The 24489-nt window shown below is 38.4% G+C and overlaps 1 protein-coding gene across 1 annotated transcript in view; it reads left to right on the top strand.

Annotated features, from left to right (window-relative positions):
- PTPRZ1 (protein tyrosine phosphatase receptor type Z1) overlaps nt 1-24489 on the top strand; it is a 168174-nt gene that overhangs the window by 127922 nt on the left and 15763 nt on the right. Inside the window, exons 14-21 of the mRNA XM_023544662.2 lie at nt 3553-3644; nt 6530-6615; nt 10138-10158; nt 10325-10421; nt 20611-20693; nt 22316-22450; nt 23027-23161; nt 23645-23808. Of these exons, the coding sequence (XP_023400430.2) occupies nt 3553-3644; nt 6530-6615; nt 10138-10158; nt 10325-10421; nt 20611-20693; nt 22316-22450; nt 23027-23161; nt 23645-23808 (813 nt within the window). The remainder of the gene's footprint in view (nt 1-3552; nt 3645-6529; nt 6616-10137; nt 10159-10324; nt 10422-20610; nt 20694-22315; nt 22451-23026; nt 23162-23644; nt 23809-24489) is intronic.

Below are 24489 nucleotides of genomic sequence, written 5' to 3'. Positions count from 1 at the left end.
AATTGGAAAGTTGTGTGCCAGAGTTGTATCATTTTACCATACTTATCCAATCTGTATGTTGAGCAAATAACCCAAGAAGCTGGACTATATGAAGAAGAACGGGGCATTAGGATTGGAGGAAGACTCATTAACAACCTGAGGTATGCAGATAACACAACCTTGCTTACTGAAAGTGAAGACTTGAAGCACTTACTGATGAAGAAAACAAAAATCCTCACAACTGGACCAATAAGCAACATCATGATAAACGGAGAAAATATTGACATTGTGAAGGATTTCATTTTACTTGGACCCACAATCAACGCCCATGGAAGCAGCAGTCAAGAAATTGAACAACATATTGCAATTGGGCAAATCTGTTCCAAAAGTATTAAAAAGCAAAGATGTTACTTTGAGGACTAAGGTGAGCCTGACCAAGCCATGGTGTTTTCAATCACCTCATGTGCATGTGAAAGCAGGACAATGAATAAAGAAGACTGAAGAAGAATTGATGCCTTTGAATTACGCTGTTGGCGATGAATATTGAATATACCATTGACTTCCAGAAGAACAAACCATTCTGTCTTGGAAGAAGTACAGCCAGAGTGCTACTTAGGAGCGAGGGTGGTGAAACTCCATCTCATGTACTTTGGACATGTTATTAAGAGGTGTCAGTTCCTGGAGAAGGACATCATGCTTGGTAGAAGGTCAGCAAAAAAATGGAAGACCCTCAAGAAGATGGGTTGACATAGTGGCTACCAAAATGGGCTGAAACACACAAACAGTTGTGAGGATGGCGCAGGACAGGGCAGCGTTTCGTTCTGTTTTACATAGGGTCACTATGAGTCGGAACTGACGCGACAGCACCTAAGAACAAGAACAACTCAACAGACACAGTTGTTGGCACAGAGGACAGATTTTTCAGTTATTAAGACAAAGCACAGTTGACTGTTGTTGTTTGCAGAAGCTATGTTGTATAAAGTTGCCACAAATACTGACTTCGTAAATAGTGAGCCATTGTTCCTAGGGGAAATAAGGGTTAGGTTCCTGTGAGCCTCTGGTCACGAAATTTTTGTCAGCCCATCAATATATAACCTTGTTTTATGTATGTTTCTGTTTAAAGACACCTATTTAATATATGTTGTTGATTCATTAACATTGTCCTCACGCCCAACAGCATTATAACTTATGCCTGAACGAAGCTTATCTAACGCATGTATTTCCTCCATAAAGCACATCGCAGCCCTTTCGCACTTACGAATGCTGGATAGCACCTCAGCACTATGCTTGGGAGCCGTTTTAAACAGTGAAATCGCCAACAAAAATGCAAAAAAAATATGGTACTAAAAAGACTGTGGAAAGGACTCTCCTTCAGAGAATGAGAGCTGAGACAAGAAGGCAGAGAGTGGCTTTGTTCAACCTCAACTGAAAACGTCCATGCCAGCGACTCAAAATTTTTACCACTTTGCACATGTCCACAATCATGGAAGACTGCAAAAGCCACCCACATATTGATTTTAGGATTATCAAAAAAAAAAAAAATTTTTTTTTTAATGAGTAGGTGATTCCGTAAATACAGAATTCAAAAATTCAGAATCCACAAATAATGTAGATCGATTGTATTTTGCTTTTGTCAGGCTTACATTCTGACAAGGGGAGACCAGTTATAAATACATGAGACAAATAAGCAAATATGTAATTAGTATTAATATAGTGAAATAGTATTCGGTGAAAAACACCACAAGCAAATAAAAGAGCACAAAATAGTGTCTTGGTGGGAGGACAGAAACTTTTAGCTAGCGTGGTCAGGGAAAGACCCTCAGAGGGAGACAGATGATGGCAGACAGGCAGGCAGAGGGAATGGCAAGAGCAAAGCCCCCAAAACAAGGAAAAGAGAGAGGATCTGTGTGGCTGGAGCCCTGCAGAGGAGAGAGAGAGCTGTAGAAGATGAGGCTGCGGACAGACAGGAGCCTCACAAGGCCTTACAGGCTTTGCCGAAATAATTGAATGTCATTCTAACTGCAGTAGGAACCCATTGCATAATATTATGCAGGGAACTGATGTATTGAAAAATATCACAGTTTAGGCGTGTTACCATTTAAGACCAAGTGGAATGTTAAAGCTCGTTAGGGAAAATACCTTGTAGCTCGAAGCTTTTCAGTGGAAAATATTGGCATTTTCACTCAAATATTTCTCTTTAAACGTAAGCACTCCTGAACAGGACGTCAAATAAATTATGTGACCCACATCAAAGAGTGTCAGTAGCAGGTCTGATTATCTAAATGTTTTAAATTAAGGATGGTTCACATCACAGGCTGCCCTTGGGTTATAAACCTCGGATTTAGAGACGATTTGTATTTGCCCTTTAATTTTATGTAAATTTGCCCTCACTTTGAAAAAACTGAACCAACCCCTACTCACAACTAATTCCTCAACACAGTCAGCTTCACTGGCCACACTCGCAGCTTTTAAATCATTGAAAAGCCTTCAAGCATTTTCTTACACTAACCAGGAAAAAAAACAAAACACTGCTGTGGAGTTGATTCCGACTCACAGGAAGCCTATAGGACAGGGTAGAACTGCCCTGTAGGGCTTCCAGGGCTGTAAATATTTGTAAAAGTAGAGTGCCACGTCTTTCTCCTGCGGAGCAACTGGTGGCTTCCAGCCACCGACATTTTGGTTAGCAGCTGAGCACTTTAACCACTGTGCCACCAGTGTTCCTTTCTTGCACTAAAGTGAGGCTAAATAAGAACTATATGCATCCGTTTCGACTTACCTACAAATTCGACTTAAAGACACAGTTAGGAATGGATCTTGTTCATAACCCAGGGACTGCCTCTACTTTGTATCAGCAGTTGCTTATTTGTTCTTCTCAATAGTTCGTAGTGTGCTCTTACCAGCTGTTACTCTTGTTATCTGAATGCAGATAGATTCAGGTGACATTGCAGATCCTAGTTATCATTGATTCCAGTTGTATTCATTCTCAAAACCCTCATCGACAAGGCTAGCATCTGTTGGAAAGAAAATCACCCCTGTTATTGGTTATATGCTTGTTATTTCCTCGCTTAAGTTCTACTTTCTTTTTTCATCAAAATGTTCCGACTGTGAAATTTCATCTCTGCAAAGTCATAGCTTGCTGCCTTTTTGCTAGCAGCCGAATATGCCCAGAAGGACGTTGAGTGAAAATAGCTTTGAACATTCTTTCATTTGCACTTTGGTGCTGTACAAGGTGGCAGGACACATCGGAATACAGCCACAATGGAAAAAACAACTAGGGTATTGTAGATCCTATCACAGCAAAATATTTTTTGGTACCAACTAGAACTTCAGATGTCATTTCTGCTTTCAGCATGTCTGATATCTCCTCGCTCTTCTGCTTCTGGTACAGGTGAAGCTGAGATCAATTTGGAGTCCATATGATTCTTTAAAATCTTCTCTGTTGTTAAAATAGATGTTGATTTCTGGGTTTTTTTTTTTAATTCTTTAGAGTTCTGTCATAATTTTCAAGAAGCTTAGATATTGTCTTATTATCCATGGCAGCTAGTAGTGTAAATTGCTTTCTTTTCTCTCCAGGAAATGCTTCCAGACTGCACACTTTTATCTAGAGGACAGTACGTCTCCTCGAGTCATATCCACACCCCCGACACCTATCTTTCCAATTTCAGGTAATAGCTTAAAATGTAACCGTGAATAACTGTTAGATGGTGAATGAAAAGCAATGTTGGAGTTTGTTTTTATTGAGGTGCTTTGCAAATGGCCACACCGTAGGTTAGTAAATATTTATGTTGCCCAAAATATTTAGTACATCAGATGTCAACTTTGCCCTGTTCTCATTAATTTTGAACATTCTTATCTATACAGATGATACTGTTAAATAACTTACAAATCTTTGAGAACACTATGTTAGAGGACACAAAGATTTATAAAAAAAAAAAAATTTTTTTTTTTAGCAGTAATAAATTACTTAAGAATCATGGTGACTTTCACTGATGTCTAAGACATTAATGGAAACATGAACAAGAAGAATGATGCTAAATCAATGCAGTCAGTGTGGATAGAAGAAAATAACAAAAATAAGGATAAAGTCCAGATCCTTTCTGGTAACCTGAGTTTATGTCAGAAAGGATTTCTTAACTCCATTAGGAAAGAAACAGAACTATGAAACAGTGGGAGTAGTGGTGGAAGAAAAACATGAGCACAAAGAATGAATGGTTGACTGAGACACTTAAAGTCAAAATGTTAAGTGGCTGAATGGGAAAATATTGACTATTCTTATCAAAATTTGATAAGTTAACAGTAAAAAGTACTGTAGGATATAGGATGAAACAAGGACATTTAGAATCACCAAACCAAGGAGTACAAAAGGAGAAATTCATCTACGTGGTCATTTTACAGCAGCCTCTTTTTAAATTGTCTGTATTTACATATTACTACTAGAGACCCAAGTTCTAGATGCTGTTATCTTCTGCAATCTCATGATAGAATGAGATAGAAAGAGAGAGAAGCGTTTATTTAGGTAATATTGGAATTTGTATACCCCTGCTTACGGGGTATGCGGAAGAGGTACGTTTGAAAGCAAAGAAAATCAAAGTACAACAAGTAACTGAGAGCTTTCAAAAGTTATAGAAATTAGAAGTACCTTTGCTCTTTTATCAACCATGGCTCTTGACCACCACTGTTCTGTGTTTCTACCTTTTTATTAAGTGCTGTACATTTTAGTGGAGCACCATTTCTAATTAGCATATTTAGAATTTTGAGACTCTCAGCTGTTATCTGTTGCATTTTGATCCCCTTCACTTTCAAACATATTTCTTCTACACACCCCATAAACATGGGTATGCAAATCAATTCCAGTATTTTCCAGAGTCCAACATAGTTTGTTATTAGCAACAAATAAAATAATCCACAATCAAGACCTTGTCCAGGAAACCCAAAATCCTCCATTTTGAATGTGAGAAGAGTAATGATGCTGTCATTTTTCAAGGGCATCTCCTCCTGTCACCTGCTCAGCTCTCAAAGTTTCACTCCTGATCACCTGAGTATGCACACTTTCATGTTAAATCCGAAAAATGAAAAGGTGCTCCTTTCACTTACTTGCAGTCCAGTTAATAAAAGAAATTACAAAATAATCCCTGACTGTAAATAAAGAGTAGTCAGCCTATTTGTGAACAGAGGTTGGCCTTGTGGGATAATATCAATGGGCTTGAAGACATTTACTGGAAGAACTAATGATTTAGGTGTGACAAATTATTTCTGTTTTTGTATTTAATTATAGGAGCTACTTCTGGGCAAGATCCTCCCGTAGGTGTGAAAGCGGAATTACACCTTTATCTAGTGTTTCTTAAGCTTGAGTGGCTAATTCAGTTTTAGTATTCACGTCCACTCACCTAAGAGAAAGAACAGATGGATTCTATTTTTTTTTTTTTTAATCAACAAATTCTTGGTAACTGAAGCTTAAAAATATTAGATGGCCTAAATGCTGAACAGCTGTTGATGTAAATACCTGTTTCTACTGCAGTGTGTTTGATGTTCCCTTGTCAGGGAAACCGCTTGTGAAGTTGCACACTGTGAACTCGTAATGTGTTTAACCTGAGAATGCCTTTGCAGGGAGAGAAAAAAAAAAAAATCAGAGCCAGTTAAAATAATTTGGCCCCTTCACAATAATTAACAGCTCAAATGACTTTGTTTACCTAGCATATTTTCAAGTTAGAATTCCTGAAATTTTACAGATTAAAAGTCCCAAAGGTTTTTGACATTACCTTTAATGAATATTCCACATAGGAATGTTTTCTATTATTTGTAGAGAAAAGGAAAAGATGCTTTTTAATGTAAACATCCGACTATTTGACTGTAAGGCATTAAACTGTACAATTTTATGAGAGTGAAGTCGGACTGTATATTATGCCTATTCCGTGGTAAAATTAAAAATGTTATTTACGCGTTTTTTCCCCAGCATTTTACATGCAGCTCCCATTCATGAAAGAAAGTGATCCATAAAAGTTTGCATTCCATTGATAAGAAATGAGGCTTTGGTAGTATTTTAAATTAACATTCAAAGTGACTTCCTTTCTCTTTAGAGTATGAATGGAAAAGAGAGTCTTGGTCAAATCAGATTTCTAAAATGCAGGTTATGAGTAAGAGTAAATCTAGAAAAAATTGTTAATTGTTGCTTAATGTTTCATTGACCAATGATTCAGTCTCAGGCAGTGATTCTAAAGTGCAGGTCTTCACGATCTTCAGAATCGGGATTATAGGAAGAGATCAACTTTGAAGTTGTTTTAGAAGAAGGTACTTTATAAATGATAACCCCCCCAAAAAAATAACCCAGTGCAGTCGATTCCATTCTGACTCATAGCGACCCTATAGGACAGAGTAGAACTGCCCCATGGAGTTTCCAAGGAGCACCTGGTGAATTTGAACCGCTGACCTTTTGGTTAGCAGCCATAGCTCTTATTCACTGCACCACCAGGGTTTCCTTATAAATGATAGGCACCATCATTTCTTTTGAATTGTCATCCTTTCTAATACAATTTGTATTTAATTCACTTAGATGATGTTGGAGCAATTCCAATAAAGCAGTTTCCAAAGCATGTTGCCGACTTACATGCAAGTAGTGGGTTTACTGAAGAATTTGAGGTATGATTTCAGTATGTCTACTTTAAATAATATAGGAAATAGTAAATTTAAAAGAAGCAACAGTAGGCTGTTTCTTGACCTGCAGGCATTGACAGCACTTGCATTTCTAGAGAAAACATTAGTTCTATAATTGCTCACGTGCTTAGGAGATGTGTTGCTTATTGTCATATAATTTAGAAAGTTGGTTTTTGATTGTACAAAGCCAAGTTGTACTAGTGAAAAAAGTAAAAACATCACTGTTAATTCTCACCCATAAAATACAGATCTACAGTATTCATTTTTTATCTGATTTAATAGCACTGATTCTTTTTCATTTTCTAAATTATATAAATTATACTAAACTACTAAATTTCATGGTTTTCAGCCCAAATACATACAAACCCTTAATTGTATTATACCAGTATAAATACAAAAGCATTTAGATAATCTTTTTTATTACACCAGGTAAACTCACATCTCAAGAAAATATGCGTTTCCAAGAAAACATTTGAACTTCATAAGCAGTGAAAATTTTCCAGAAATATCCAGTTAAAATATTCTTAGATATCAAGGGTAGAGATATTTGCTGCACATTGCCATAGCCTACTGAACTAATAATCAAAATTAAACAGATTTTTTAAAATAGGGAGTCATAGCCAAGAGTTAACAGTAAAAAAAAAAAAAAAAACAACACATCTGTTGCTGCGGAGTGGATTCTGACTCATAGTGACCCTATAGGACAGGGTAGAACTTCCCCACAAGCTTTCAAGGCCATAATCTTTACAGCAGCAGACTGCCACGTCTTTCTTCTACAGAGTGGATGGCGTATTCAAACCACTGAGCTTTCAGTTAGCAGCTGAACATTTAACCACCGCGCCACCAGGGCTCCTCTGATTTAACAATAACAACCACAAAAAATAAAAGCTACCATTAATGAGCACCACACGTAGGGCTCACTGGGTGGCACAAACGTTTAAGCACTCGACTACCAGCCCAACACTTCGAACCCACACAGAGGGGCCTTGGAAGACAGGCCTGGTGATCTGCTTCGGAAAGGTCATGGTCTTGAGCCCAGTGGAGCAGTTCTACTGTGCACACATGGGTTCAACAGCAACTAACAACAACAAAGTGAGCACCCCATAATTTGCCAATCGTTGTGCTTCTACATTCAACTTTCACCCAACTGCGGGAGGTATTTATAATTTCTGTTCTTATTGTTGAAATCAAACTTAACTAAAGCCAAAACCACTGCCACTGAGTCGAATCTGACTCATAGTGATCCTATAGGACAGAGTAGAACTGCCCCACAGGGTTCCCAAGGCTGTAAATCTTTACAGAAGCAGACCGCCACATCTTTCTCCTGTAAAGCGGCTGGCGGGTTCAAACCACCGACATTTTCATTAGCAGCGAAGCACTTAACTACTGTGCCACCAAAAAAAAAAAAAAAAAAAACCCCATTGCTCTCCAGTTGATTGTGTCTCATAGCAACCCCATAAAACTGCCCCTAGGGTTTCCAGGGAGCAGCTGGTGGATTTGAACTGCCAGCCTTTTGGTTAGAAGCCAATCTCTTAACCACTGTGCCACCGGGGCTCCTCAAATCAAACTTAAAAACCAAACCCATTGCCATGAAGTCAATTCCAACTCATAGCGACCCTGTAGTATAGAGTAGAACTGCCCCATAGGGTTTCCAAGGAGTGGCTGGTGGATTTGAACTACCGACCTTTTGATTAGCAGCTGTAACTCTTAACCACTGCACCACCAGGGCTCCCAAATCAAACTTAAGGGACATTAATTAACAACTGATAAATAGCAGCAGAGCTGGGATTCAAACCCACATCTGTGATTCTAAAGCTCATGCCTTTTACATTATCCTGCCAGCAGGCAAGCCAGCTTCAGCCTCCCCTCTGGCTGCTCCCCTCTAGGAAGCATCACTTTGCCTTTTTGCCTCCCTTACCCTCCAGGTGCTCTGTGGACCCCCCTCTCTGGAGCACATTGGGCACTGAGTCTGATCAGACGGTGGTCTGCTTTGCCCACTATACAGCAGCTGCCACCCAGGAGTGGCGACAGTAAGCTACTGTGGCGTGGTGTGGGTTTGGTTTCAGGATATGCTCAGAAAAGGAAAATGCCAGAGATTGGAAGTTTTAAGAAATCAAAAGAAAAGAAGTGTGCTGGGTTTTTTCCCACCAAATTTAAAATAATAGAAACCAATGCATTTAATCCTAAAAGAAATCTAAATCATAGTTACATTGACCAAGAAAGCAGTGTGAAGTAACCCTAAGTAAAGTGGACTAGTATGAAGAATCACACCTTTAAAATAGTGAACCATTTTTCCTCCCAGAAGCGAGCTGTTACTGGTGATGCCATGTTAACTTGTAGGAAGTATCAGGCTAACACCAAATAAAATTGTAATTGAAATAGTGACCACATCTAATCTTCCAAGTATTAAAAACCATAAGTAAAAATAGATGATTTAAAAGTCACAAACGGCACGTGCCCAAAAGACAGATTCATGGTTTTCACAGCTCTAAAATAACTTTGAATATTATTAAGCTGTTCATAGTAATTAAATTAATCAAAGAACCTCACAGTTTTACTTAGTTTTTTTCTTCAAACTCATAGTCTAATACAAGAAAATTTTTCATTAGCTTAATAATTAGCTGCTTAATAACTAGTAATTCTATACCTTTTAAGTGGTTCATGTATTAAGTCGTCATGTATTAAGTCTGAAGTCAGATGACTTGTTGGAAAGTGGCCTTAAAAGCATGTTTGGAGAGAGACTGAGCCATTTACTGATGAATCAGAAGCATTTTGGGGTTATATACATTACCAGAGATAATCTTATAATTTCATGGTATTATCATAACAATAAATAATTATAAATTCCAAACTAATATGTTTAGATAGAAAACATCTCTAAAAGGGACTTTAATTCATTGTAAAAGAGAATTGGCAGAAATAACTTTTTTCGTACCCACTGAAGTGTAAACCAAAAGAAAGGCCCACTAATTAAATACATAGAAAACCATACATAAAATTTATTTCAAAATGACATGGTATAATAAAAATTTTGGAAGTTTTTTTTCAATATTTTGATACCTGTACATCTCCTATTACAAACCACCTAATAGGAAGCTGTTTACTCTTTAAAATTGTTCAAAAAAAAAAAGTTTCAGATAGTGCTGTAGGGGTCAAATATAATTATATTTGGAAATTAGTAAATTCAACTAATAAGCCAAAACTTATCATGAAATATGTGGTTTTTCTCATCTGCATTTTTTAAAAACTCATCTTAGTGTTATACCACCATCTCGTTTTAAAAGTGTTTCTTTTTTCTTTTAAGTAATTGTGAGGTTCCAAGTTGTTAGATGCTTTGATTTGCATGCAACTGTTTGAAACGTTCTGTTTTGTTAGTATTTGACAAATGTATTTATTGCACGATCGTAGTTTTCCATTGTAAACCTAATACGAACGCTTTTTTTTCTCATTTGTCGTGTGCTGTGGAATTTGATTTCTTTACTTTTTTGGCATTCATTCCCTCATTAGACACTGAAAGAGTTTTACCAGGTAAGGCATTATTTCACTGCATTATCTATTAGCAAACAAGTAGATATAAGATTAAAAAAAAAAACTTTTTAAAATAGATTATTGTGTTTGTTTTGTCGTCCACATTTTAAGGCACTGTGTTTGAAAGAATATGCATTAAAATGATATCCCTACAATTTCTTTCCAGGAGGTACAGAGCTGTACTGTTGATTTAGGTATTACAGCAGACAGCTCCAACCATCCAGACAACAAGCACAAGAACCGATATATTAATATCGTTGCCTGTAAGTATAGGCTCAACTCAGCTCTGACTTTATCATCATTGTCACCACTATGCCTTTAAATGGTGACCTGAAGCTGACAGAGACCTCAGCATAGCTGTTCCATGACCTTTGTATCAGGGAACAAGACCTGGATTAGATAATACATAGCCTTATATCACTCAAACAAAAATGTTCTGCAGTTCTTGACATATGTTTCTTTTAAACAAAACAAAGTCAAATTTTAATCCAGTGCTTTCCTCCAGCTCATGGACTATACAGCTATTCTTGTGGCTTCTGTCATTATTTATTTATATTTCATGATCTTACTTTCACTTAGGATTGACCTAATTTTATGTGAATTTGCTAACCAAGTTAAATATGCTTCCTCTTTTTTCTTTTACTCTTCTCCTCCCTTTATTACCATTCTTCCTGGGATCTTATAAAGAATTGGTTGACTTTCTTCTCTCCATTTCTTCTTTCCATTCCTTCTTTCCCTTTGTTTTCTCGGCTGTTCTCCCTCATTTCTTCTCAAAGAGCAGCTATCTGGCTGTTTTATTTAATACACGTTTACTTCTTTTTTTCTATGAAATTGCTGTCTTTCTTTCACCTTCTTAAAGCACCTCGTCCTCCTGTGTACATCTGTTCCCTCTTCTTTTCTTGAAATTCATCTTCATTTTCTTCTTTTTTCCCCTTAAGACTTCTACTTATATTCTTCTTCATCTACCCGGTGGGCCCCTCTTGCTTCAGATGAATATGGTATTATCAGCTTGGTTATTAAGATTCTCATTGCATTCTAGTTTCTAGAAGCTGATGCAGCTGCGTGCTTCTCCCTTTTATTATCAGGTTCTCTTAAATAGTTTTCACAGATGCCACCTTTGTTTCTACAGGGCTTACACCAATTTTTTTTTCTTTTTTTTTAGTAGGAGGCTCAGCTACATGTTTGTCTTCCTCCACAGAAACAAGTACGTTAACTGCACATAAAAACTCACTTGCTCCTTAAGAAAAAAAAAAAAATTTTTTTTTTTTTTTTGCTCCTTAGACGGGGTGAAATTGCTGTTAGATTGTTCCCTCCACATGCTAAAATTTAAACCTCCCTCCCAGTAAACCCAGTGCCATCGAGTGAATTCCGACTCATAGCGACACTACAGGACAGGGTAGAACTGCCCCATAGAGTTTCCGAGGAGCACCTGGCGGATTCGAACTGCCGACCCTTTAGTTAGCAGCCGTAGCACTTAACCACTACGCCACCAGGGTTCCCTACCACATAGTTAATAAAGGGAAGAAAATTAACATTTGTTGAACTCTTACTACGTGCCTAACACTTTAAATACATTTTTTTTTTTTAAATCCCTGAAACAACCTGGCAAGATAGGTAATAACAGTCCTATGTTAGAGTTAAGTAAAAACAACCTGGAAAATTTACTCAGTAACACCTATCTAAAAATATTAGAGCCAAAATACAGACCTAGGACTGCCTGGTATCCCAGCCCTGGTATCCCGTTCCATTGCCGTACATCTATTTCTGGAACACACCCTATACCAAAGTGGACTGCTACTGTCGTAGAAGTATGAATATCCGAGAATTATCTTTAACTTTGTCATGGTTTGGCCTGTATTTACTTCGTCATTTTTTTTTTAATTGTGCTTTAAGTGAAAGGTTACAAATCAAGGCAGTCTCTCATACAAAAAAAGTTATGCACACCTTGCTGTGTACTCCTAGCTGCTCTCCCCCTAACGAGACAGTACATTCCTCCTTTCCCCTGTGTATTCCCCATATCCATTTAGCCAGTTCCTGTCCCCCTCTGCCTTCTCATCTCACCTCCAAACAGGAGCTGCCCATATAGTCTCGTGTCTACTTGAGCCAAGAAGCTCACTCCTCACCAGCATCATCTTCTGTCTTATATTCCAGTCCAAACCCTGTCTGAAGAGTTGGCTTTGGGAATGGTTCCTGTCTTGGGCTAACAGAAGGTCTGGAGACCATGACCTCTGGGGTCCTTCTAGTCTCAGTTAGACCATTAAGTCTGGTCTTTTTATGAGAATTTGAGGTCTGCATTATCCCATTGCTGTCCTGCTCCTTCAGGAATTCTCTGTTGTGTTCCTTGTGAGGGCAGTGATCGGTGGTAGCTGGGCACCATCTAGTTTTTCTTTTTAGGCTGATGTAGTCTCTGGTTTATGTGGCCCTTTCTGTCTCTTGGGTTCATCTTTACTATATGTCTTCGGTGTTCTTCGTTCTCCTTTGCTCCAGGTGGGTTGAGACCAATTGATGTGTCTTAGATGGCCTCTTGCTAGCGCTTAAGATCCCAGACACCTCTCACCAAAGTGGGATGCAGAATGTTTTCTTAATACATTTTGTTATGCCGACTGACCTAGATGTCCCCTGAAACCGTGGTCCCCAAATCCCTATCCCAGCTACTCTGGCCTTTGAAGTGTTCAGTTGTATTCAGGAAACTACTTTGCTTTTGGTTTAGTCCAGTTGTGCTGACCTCTCCTGTATTGTGTGTTGTCTTTCCCTTCACCTAAAATAGTTCTTGTCAACTATCTAATTAGCGAATACCCTTCTCCCTCCCTCGTAACCATCAAAGAATATTTTCTTCTGTGTTTAAACTTTCTCTTCAGTTCTTATAATAGTAGCCTCATATAGTGTTTGTCCTTTTGCAACTGACTAATTTTACTCAGCATAATGCCTTCTAGATTCTTGCATGTTATGAGATGTTTCACAGATTCATCGTTGTTCTTTATCATTGCGTCGTATTCCATTGTGTGAATATACCATAATTTATTTATCCATTCATCTGTTTATGGGCACTTTGATTGCTTCCATCTTTTTACTGTTATAAACAGTGTTCCAATGAATATGGGTATGCGTATTGCTGTTCATGTGAAGGCTCTTATATCTCTAGGATATATTCCAAGGAGTGGAATTGTTGGATCCTATGGTAGTTCTATTTCTAGCTTTTTAAGGAAGTGCCAAATCGATTACCAAAGTGCTTGTACCATTTTACATTCGCACCAGCAATGTGTAAGTGTTCCAGTCTCTCCACAACCTCTCCACCATTTATTGTTTTGTGTTTTTTGGATTAATGCCAGCTTCGCTGGGGTGAGATGGAATCTAATTGTAGTTTTGATTTGCATTTCTCTAATGGCTAATGATCGTGAGCATTTCCTCATGTATCTGTTAGCCACCCGAACGTCTTTTTGATGAAGTGCCTGTTCATATCTTTTGCTTATTTTTTAATTGGGTTATTTGTCTTTTTGTTGTTGAGTTTTTGCAGTGTCCTGTAGATTTTAGAGATCAGATGCTGATTGGAATTGTCACAGCCAAATATTTTTTCCCAGCCTGTCGGTAATCTTTTTACTCTTTTGGTGAAGTCTTCGGATGAGCATAGGTATTTGATTTTTAGGAGCTCCCAGTTATCTAGTTTCTCCTCTGGCGTTTGTGCATTGTTAGTAATGTTTTGTGTACTGTTTATGCCATGCTCTTAGCATTGTCCCTATTTTTTCTTCCATGATCTTTATTGTTTTAGATTTTATATTTAGGTCTTTGATCCATTTTGAGTTAGTTTTTGTGCATGGTGTGAGGTATGGGTCTTGTTTCATTCTTTTGCAGATGAATATCCAGTTAATGCCAGCACTATTTGTTAAAGAGACTTTTTTTTCCCCATTTAACTGACTTTGGGCCTTTGTCAAATACCAGCTGCTCATCTATGAATGGATTTATGTCTGGACTCTCAATTCTGTTCCATTGGTCTATGTATCTCTTGTTGTACCAGTACCAGGCTGTTTTGACTACTGTAGCAGTATAATATGTTCTAAAATCAGGTAGTGTGAGGCCTTCCACTTTGTTCTTTTTCAGTAATGCTTTACTTATCCAGGGCCTCCTTCCCTTCCATATGAAGTTGCTGATTTGTTTCTCCATCTCATTTTAAAATGTAATGGTATTTGGAGCGGGATTGCATTGTATCTATAGATTGCTTTGGGTAGAATAGCCATTTTTACAATGCTGAGTCTTCCTATCCATGAGCAAGGTATGTTTTTCCATTTATGTAGGTCTCTTTTGGTTTGTTGCAGTAGTTTCTCGTAGTTTTCTTTGTATAGGTCTTTTACGTCTCTTCCTAGATTTATTCCTAAGCATTTTATCTTCTTGGGGGCTATTGTAAATGGTGTTGAATTGGTGATTTCCTCTTTGACATTCTGTTTGTTGGTGTAAAGGAGTCCAACTGATTTTTGTATATTTATCTTGTATCCTAATACTCTGCTGAGCTCTTCTATTAGTTTCAGTAGTTTTCTTGATGATTTTTTAGGGTTTTTTGTGTATAAGATCATGTCATCTCCAAATAGAGATACTTTTACTTCTTCGTTATCAACCTGGATGCCCTTTATTTCTTTATCTAGCCTAATTGCTCTGGCTAGGACCTCCAACACAATGTTGAGTAAGAGTGGTGGTAAAGGGCAGCCTTGTCTGGTTCCCGTTCTCAAGGCGAATGCTTTCAGACTCTCTCCATTTAGGATGGTGTTGGCTGTTGGCTTTGTATAAATGCCCTTTATTATGTTGAGGAATTTCCCTTCTATTCCTATTTCCCTGAGAGTTTTTATCATGAATGGGTGTTGGCCTTTGTAAAATGCCTTTTCTGCATCAATTGATAAGATCCTGTGTTTCTTGTCTTTTGTTTTATCTATGTGATGGATTACACTGATTGTTTTCCTAATGTTGAACCATCCCTGCATACCTGGTACCAATCTCACTTGTTCATGGTGAATTATTTTTTTGATATGTTGTTGAATTCTATTGGCTAGAATTTTGTTGAGGAATTTTGTTTCTAAGTTCATGAGGGAAATAGGTCTGTAATTTTCTTTTTTGTGGTGTCTTTACCTGGTTTTGGTATCAGGGAAATGCTGGCTTCATAGAATGAGTTTGGGAGTATTCCATCCTTCTCTAGGGTCTGAAATACCTTTAGTAGTAGTGGTGTTAACTCTTCTCTGAAAGTTTGGCAGAATTCTCTAGTGAAGCCATCAGGGCCAGGGCTTTTTTTGTTGGGAGTTTTTAAATTACCTTTTCAATCTCTTCTTTTGTTGTGGGTTTGTTTAGTTATTATACTCCTGTTTGTGTTAGTTTAGGTAGGTGGTTTTTTCTAGAAATTTGTCCATTTCTTCTAGTTTTTTTAATTTATTAGAATACAAGTTTTTATAGTAATCTGATATGATTCTTTTAATTTTGGTTGGTTCTGTTGTGATATCACCCATCTCATTTCTTATTCAAGTTATTTGCATCCTCTTCTGTTTTTCTTTTGTCTGGCCAATGGTTTATCAATTTTGATGAATCTTTTCAGAGAACCAGCTTTTGATCTTGTTAACTTTCAATTATTTTTTTGTTGTCTATTTCATTTAATTCTGCTCTAATTTTTATTATTTGCTTTCTTCTGGTGCCTGAGGGTTTGTTTTGTTGCTCTCTTTCTATTTGTTCAAGTTGTGGGGATAATTCTTTGATTTTGGCCCTTTCCTTTTTTTGGATGTGTGCATTTATTGCTATAAATTGACCTCTGGGCACTGCTTTAGCTGTGTCCCAAAGATTCTGTTAGGAAGTGTTTTCATTCTCATTTGATTCTATGAATTTGTTTATTCTGTCCTTAATTTCTTCTATAATCTAGTCGTTTTTGAGCAAGGTGTTGTTCAGTTTCCATGTGTTTGGTTTCTTTTCCCTGCTTTTTCTGTTATTGATTTCATGGCTTTATGATCAGAGAAGATGCTTTGTAATATTTCTATGTTTTATATTCTGTTAAGGCTTGCGTTATTACCTAATATGTGGTCTATTCTAGAGAATGTTCCATATGTGTTGGAAAAGGAAGTATACTTGGTTGCTGTTGGGTGTTCTGTATGTGTCTATGAGGTCAAGTTGGTTGATTCTGGCATTCAGATCTTCCGTGTCTTTATTCAGCTTCTTTCTGGATGTTCTGTCCTTCACTGAAAGTGGCATGTTGAAGTCTCCTACTATTATTGTGGAGCTGTCTATCTCACTTTTCAGTGCTGTTAGAGTTTGTTTTATGTATCTTGAGGCCCTGTCATTTAATATGGTGATATCCTTTAATCATTATATAGTGTCTTTCCTTATCCTTTGGGGTAGATTTTACTTTAAAGTCTATTTTGTCAGAGATTAATATTGCCACTCCTGTTCTTTTTTGATTATTTTTTGCTTGATATATTTTTTTTCCATCCTTTCAGTTTTAGTTTGTGTCTTTAAGTCTAAGGTGTGTCTCCTGTAGTCAGCATATAGACAGATCATGTTTTTTTATCCATTCTGCCACTGTCTGTCTCTTTATTGGTGCATTTAGTCCATTTACATTCAGTGTAATTATGGATAAGTATGAGTTTAGTGCAGTCATTTTGATGCCTTTTATATGTGTTGACAGTTTCTTTTTTCCGCTTAATTTTTTGTGTTGAATAGTTTTTCTTTATAAATTATGTTTTCCTCTTTTTCATTGTTGTTGATTTTGTTTTTGCTGAATCTTTATGTTTTTATTTTATTTTGGTGTGTAGGATTGTTAGGGAAACCCTGGTGGCGTAGTGGTTAAGTGCTATGGCTACTAACCAAAAGGTCGGCTGTTCAAATCCGCCAGGTGCTCCTTGGAAAGTCTATGGGGCAGTTCTATTCTGTCCTATAGGGTCACTATGAGTCAGAATCAACTTGACGGCAGTGGGCTGGGGCCAGGATTGTAGTCTCCTTTGTGGTTCCTTATTATTTACCCCTATGTTTCTAAGTTTAAAACAAACTTTTATCTCTCTATATCCCATTGACTTCCTGTCCATATGAAAGATCTAGGGCTACATTTTTTAGTCCCTCTTTATTGATTTAATGTTGGCATCTTTTACATAATGATGTCTCTGTTTCCCTGTTTTGAGCATTTTTTTTACCTTGATTTGTTTTTGTGATTTCCCTATCTGGGTTGACATCTGGTTTCTCTGTCCTGTGTTCTGGTCTTGGGTTGTTAGCTGATGTTATTGATTTTCTAACCGGAGGACACCCTTTAGTATTTCTTGTGGAATTGGTTTGGTTTTTGCAAATTACCTAATCTGTTTATCTGGAAATGTCCTAATTTCACCTTCATACTTAAGAGACAGTTTCCTGGATATACGATTCTTGGCTGGCAATTTTTTTCCTCCAAGGCTTTATATATGTCATCCCATTGCTTTCTTGCCTGCATGGTTTCTGCCAAGTCATCTGAGATTATTCTTATTGAATCTCCTTTGTAGGTGACTTTTTGTTTATCCCTAGCTGCTCTTAAAATTCTCTCTTTATCTTTGGTTTTGGCAAGTTTGATTATAATATGTTTTGGTGACTTTCTTTTGGGACCTACTTTCTATTGGGTTCAATGAACATCTTGGATAGATATCTTCTCCTCTTCAACACTATTAGGGAAGTTTTCTGTGAACAGATCTTCAACAATTCTCTGTATTTTCTGTTTTCCCTCCCTTTTCTGGTACTCCAATCACTCGTAGGTTATTTCTCTTGATAGAGTCCCACATGATTCTTAGGGTTTCTTCATTTTTTTTAATTCTTTTATCTGATTTTTCTTCAACTATATTGGTACCAAGTGTTTTATCTTCACTCTCACTAATTCTGGCTTCCATTTCCTCAATTCTACTCATCTTTCTATTGAGTTGTCTGATTCTGAAATTTTATTATCTTCTGGATTTTTGACTGCTGTCTCTCTATGCATTCTTGTAGCCTCTTAAATTTTTCATTATGCTCTTGAATAACCTTCTTAATTTCCTCCACTGCTTTATCTGCATGTTTCTTGGATTGTTCTGGGTTTTCCCTGGTCTCCTTCCTGATCTCTTGAAGAGTTCTGTATATTAATCTTTTGCTTTCTACCTCTGGGAATTCCAGGAATATATCTTCATCCAGAAGATTCCTTAATTCTTTGTTTTGGGAGTTTGTTGAAGCAATCATGGCTTGCTTCTTTATGTGATTTCATATCAACTGTTGTCTCTGAGCCATCTATAAGTTATTGTATTAATGTATTTTATGTTTGCTTACTGTGTCCTAGCTTCTTGCTTTGTTTTGTTTTGAAATACCCAAATAGGTTGCTCAAGTGAGATAACTGGATTATTGGAGCCTTTGAAGCTCTAACATCCTGTCACCTGATGGCTAGAGTTTTTACCAGGTATATGAGCCTAGGAGTCCATTCACTTATCTTGTATGGATTCAGCTCAGGTGTCCAGGTAGTCTATCACCAGCTGTGTGGTGCAGCCTCTCACCTATGGTCTTAGAGGAACAGTGGTGATTGGTGTATGCTTACATTTCTGGTTGCACTCTGAGTAAGGCAGAGGGCTGGCAATCTTCCCTCAGGTGTCTGTGAGGAAGACATGTCTCTGTTCTCTAGAGTGCACAGATGGATGGGATCTGCAGCTGTACCATAGGCACCCAATCCTTTTAACTGTAAGGGCTTGGAGGCAGCACTTATCCTTGGACCCCTGTCACAGGTGGCTAGATGGTGTGGATGTAGCCACTAGTCCTCAGGCCCCTGATGTAGGTGAGGACCATGCTTAATCGGCAGAACAGTGTCAAAGGTCAAAAACCTGCCTCTTCATCACATAGCTGAAACAGTTAAAGTCAAATGCCAGGCACATACACCCTTGCAAGGGTCTCGCTGCTGAAATGGGGCCACATGAGTCCATGCAGGGGTGAAAGGCATTCAAAGTCTGTGGGCCACTTGTGCCTGGACAGGAGCTGCTTCTGCCCTAAGTTCCCAGTTTAGGGGAGCTGACAGATTATTTTTCCCCCATTGTTAATTTGTTCCTTCTCCAAGGCCAGAAGAATGGCTCAGGGTGCACAGCAGGACCTATCTCAGGCCCAGGGAAGTCAACTGTCACTGAAGCCACTCAGGGCAGAGAGAGGAGTGATCAGATAAATGGGAGAGAGTTCTTTCAAAAGGAGAGCTATTAGATCCACACAGTAAATTAGATGCAATCACTTATCTTATGCTGAGAGCGCTGTTTTTCGCTGATTCTGGAGGTATTAGTAGATTCTGTGCTGCTTCCTCTCTGTCCCAAATGCTACCACCAGCCCTGCTGTGGTCACGCCCGAGGATCGGGGCTGCACCACTTGCTCGCCTTCTTTCACTGAAGTAACTGCATCCCGAATGCTGCCGCCAGCCCCACCACATCATGCTACGGAATCGGGGCTGAGGAGCGCTGCTGGTTCCTGCTGAGTCAGGTCCAGCAACTCCTCGCTACTTCTGAACCTTTTCTTCCTCCCCTTGCCACTCAGTCCAGTTTCTTAACTTTGCATTTGATGTTCAGGGCTCCTAGCTTGTCATATATATAATTGATTCACTTGTTTTTTCAGGTCTTTGTTGTAAGAGGGACTAGTGGAAGCATCTGAGTATTCTATCATCTTGGTCCCACCTCCTACTTCATCATTCTTGAAATACACAGTTTGCTCAGTGAAACTACCAATTTTCTTTCTTGTAACACTAATGTAGCTCCTTCAAATAAACATAGGTTCCCTGGAGAAGTTAATCCCTAATTCCTTATTCCAATTTATTTGAATTACCATGAATATATTAGTTTTCATCCTTTTTAATTGGTAGTGGAGGATCCACTTCCTCTTTTCTTGGGCAACTATTCTCCACCCTCTCTTTTCAGTAGTTCTTCCTCGAGGGTCGAAAGAGCTGTTTGTTGTAACCATTCACAGAACCTTCCTAGGGACTCTTCTGCTGCCTTCTCTACTTTTTCTTCCTTCCTCAGCTCAGAGTACATATGCTGCCATCCTTCCCTAGCTTTCCGAGTCCCTCATCTCTCTTCTGCATGAGTAGCAACACTGTTCTCAACCCCATCCTTGAAAATCCATCGAAGATGCCAATTTTAGGTTTCAGCCTCTATGGAAACTTTTATCATTATCTCAACCTAATACAATTTCTGTCTGCCTAGCTCTCTAATACTTTGTACCTCTAACTTGACTCCTGTATATTACTTCCTGTGTGTATGTCCTATTCTCACTTAAGACATTAGAAGTCTTCTTGACAGCAAAGACTCTTGTTATATTTATCTTTGTCATCTCTGTAGCCCCAAAAGGCCTATTACAGTAAATGATTTTTGCATTGATTTTAGTTCCATTTGATAAATTACTATGCAAGTGAAAATGACCTTTATGCTGAAAAGTAGTCTGCTACAGTGAAATGATTTCTCTCTTTTTTTTTTTTTTTAATTTCAGATGATCATAGCAGGGTTAAACTTGCACAACTTGCTGAAAAAGATGGCAAACTGACTGATTACATCAATGCCAATTACGTCGATGTAAGCATGTTTTAATTTAAAAGTTTATGGAAATTATACTAGTCTATGAATTTATTATACCATGGTGCTGTACGTATGCTAATGCTTAATACATGTTATTGAATCGTTAACAAAAAGTACAAATCAGCAATAAAGAATGTCTAACATATCCCATAACTAATAGCATTTTAGATTAAGTGACACTCAAACTATTGTATTTGGTTTATCTTCTGAGTAAGAGTTCATCTGCTTAGGTTGGGAATGTATGCTCAAGGTAAAACAAAACAAACCCTTTGCTGTCGAGTTGATTCCAACTGTTAGCCACTCTACAGGACAGAGGAGAACTGCCCCATAGGGTTTCCAAGGCTGTAATCTTTAAAAGGAAGCTGACTGCCACATCTTTCTCCCACGGAGCAGCTGGTAGATTTGAACCACCAACCTTTCAGTTAGCAGCCAAGCACTTAACTACTGCACCATTAGGGCTCCTTAAAGGCAGAATATGTATATTCAGATGGGTTTATAACTCCTATGGTGAGGAGCAGGGCCAGTGCTTATTTTGAATATCCCATAACATCTGGCACAGTGCCACTCATGTGGCAGATGATCGATATGTACTGACTGACAAATTCCCATGGTGATGGTATTGTTGTGTGCCATTAAGATGATTCTGACTCACAGTGACCCTAAAAGGCAAACGTGATTACTAAGCCAGTTATCAGCCTTTATATTCTTGGGTATTCCTCAGGATGCCCTGGATTTGTGAAGTTTTTCAGAGTTCTTCAGGGAGTCTAGACCACTCGCCAACTTACTGGTTTTTCACTGTGGTCAACTGAAGGTCAGCAGCTCTCAGTTCTTTCTCTGCCCCTGACTTCTCAGTCTGTTTGCCTTCAGGTTTATGCTGTGGCAACACTGACTTCAAAGAAACAAGTACTGAATATCAGCATAAAGTGAGTTCGTTATAGGTAACTCCTTTGTGCTTCCAGACTAGGCAGTATATATGCTGGAAAGAACACGGATGCTGGAGTTGGAACTGGTTTTGAGTCAGAGTTCTGCCAGTCACTAGCTGTGAGACTTTGGAAAGTTACTTAATTCCTCTGAGCTTCAGTTTGCTCATCTCCATATCTGGGATGATGCTTCCATTTTTTATATATTAAGGATTAGGGCTAATATTTGTAAAACATCATGACCAACAATAGGCGCTCAGCGACAGTTAACTATTATTGATTAGCACTGCTCAGTACCACCAAGAAAGGCATAAGGAGGCCACAAAACCAGAGGTTGGTTTACTGTTGTAAATAATGGAGCCCTGAGGCCTGAAACACATTTCAAAGCAGCACAGTTCAGGACCAGATACTAAGCATAGCAAATGTACTTGGACTAAATGCACTTGGATTAAAGGTGCTGGGAGTTGCAGTTGTGGGTCAGTGCAAAAAGAACTCTTTTTTTATTTACAAAATTCATAGTTATATAAGGGTGGACACTTACCTTTGCTGGAGCTATCAAGTTTCTTTAGCTTTGCAAGTTTATTTTTTATGGTTTTCTTTTAAAGAAAAAGTATGCTGACGTTAAAAAACTTAAGTATTATATGGTTAAAAAAGCACATTGATCAGATAATAAGAAACATTTGACATCTGTTATTTCAGGGGTACAACAGACCAAAAGCTTACATTGCTGCCCAAGGCCCACTGAAATCCACAGCTGAAGATTTCTGGAGAATGATATGGGAGCATAACGTGGAAGTTATCGTCATGATAACAAACCTCGTGGAGAAAGGAAGGGTATGTGGCTACTCTATAATGTCATTCCCCCAATAGCAATTACAGGTGCTTTAAATTGCTTTTTACAGAGTTGGCGCTGGAAGCAACACAAGTTATGAAAGCAAATAGGTATTACTTCCTTGTAAGTATGACATCTAAAGGGAAATTGTTAACATCATGGGTCAAAAAGTTTCACTGTGAATCCAGCTATCTTTAAAACGTGTGCTTCACAATGAGAGAAAGGGAAGTGAGACTCACTGAAATGTAGTATAGAGTGAAATAGATTTTAGTTCACAGGACCTGGACCCTAGCCCTAGCCCTGGCCCTGCCTTCAACTAGTGACTTAATGTGCCTGGCCTCAGATTTCTCACCTCAAGGGCCGAAATTTGGATTAGATCATCTGAAATCTCTTTCAGTCTGTGATTCTATCACTGGTCTCTTCTACAACTACGTATGTAATCACTTAGAAAAGAACATATTTAGAAAAGTGAGGAAGTCCATTCCTGTCCCTGTCTCAAACCTTTACTGATTTCAGAAATGACTTTTTCATTCAGCATTTGAAACATGGAAATGGCACCTTCGCTTGCTCTTTTGCAGAGAAAATGTGACCAGTACTGGCCTGTTGATGGTAGTGAGGAGTATGGAAACTTTCTGGTCACTCAGAAGAGTGTTCAAGTGCTTGCCTATTATACTGTGAGGAACTTTACTGTAAGGAACACAAAGATAAAAAAGGTGAGTCACGAAATGATGGATATCAGCCAATGATATCAGCAAATCAATTGTCATGAATCTATCGCCCATTTTTTGTATAACCGTGACCAGTTAAAAATATATATAACTAAAGGCATTAAAAGTTCTTATCACAGCTACACTTCAATGCCAAAGATTTCTTCTGAGTCTCTAAATGCCAGCCTTAGCTTTGGAGCCAGATTGGCCATGGTGCCTATGGGTGCAGTGGACATGATACGCGAACAGAAAATCCTGCCCCCGTGCTGAGTGGTAACTGCAGAGGACAGCCCTAACATAATCCCAACATCCAATTAAAAGGAGTAAAAATTGAAATAAGGAAAAACAAAAACAACAATGACTATGTACTCTTTTTGCTTCATTATGAGCTGCCAATATCAATCTATGAATCCTGAGTTTGTGTCCTGGAATTTCTTCTGTGTGTGTGTGTGTGTGTGTTACTATTACTAGCTATCTGAACTCTTCCAGGGCTCCCAGAAAGGAAGGCCCAGCGGTCGGGTGGTCACGCAGTATCACTATACTCAGTGGCCTGACATGGGGGTGCCAGAGTACTCCCTGCCAGTGCTGACCTTCGTGCGGAAGGCATCCCATGCCAAGCGCCATGCAGTGGGGCCTGTCGTTGTGCACTGCAGGTGAGTTTGAGATTTATTTCTAACCTCCTGTAATGACTCATGGAAACCCTGGTGGCTATAGTGGTTAAGTGCTACAGCTGCTAACCAAAGGTCAGCAGTTTGAATCCACCAGGTGCTCCTTGTAAACTATCAGGCAGTTCTACTCTATCCTATAGAGTTGCTATGAGTTGGAATCAACTTGACAGCAACGGGTTTGGTTTCTTTCTGTTTTTTTATAATGACTAATACCAAAAGAAATCAATAAAACAAAGTTTTTGCCAAAATGGAAATGATTTCATGAAGTGAGGGAGATGAAACTGTATGCCCATGTTCATAAGTACTAATCACTGGGAAAGGAGCCCTGGTGGCATAGTGGTTTAGTGCTCAGCTGCTAACTGAAAGGGTGGCAGTTCAAACCCACTAGCCACTCTAGGCGAGAAAGACATGGCAGCCGGCTTCCATAAGATTACAGCCTTGAATACCCTATGGGGCGGTTCTACTCTGCCCTGTAGTATCACTCAGAGTTGGAACTGATTCGACAGCAACGTGTTTAGTTTTTTGGTTTTTAATCACAAGGAAGTACCAGACTCAGAATTTAATTGATGAGTATTTCGTAGAACCTTATATTTTTATAATATTCATTATTCTATTTTATCGTTGTATTGAATTTAAACTTATTAACTGTGTGAGGCAGGTGGAACA

Source organism: Loxodonta africana, chromosome 8 (genome assembly GCF_030014295.1).
Source record: "Loxodonta africana isolate mLoxAfr1 chromosome 8, mLoxAfr1.hap2, whole genome shotgun sequence".
NCBI lineage: Eukaryota > Metazoa > Chordata > Mammalia > Proboscidea > Elephantidae > Loxodonta > Loxodonta africana.
Note: the sequence above shows the minus strand (reverse complement) of the source record. Positions and strands in the feature narration are given on the sequence as shown.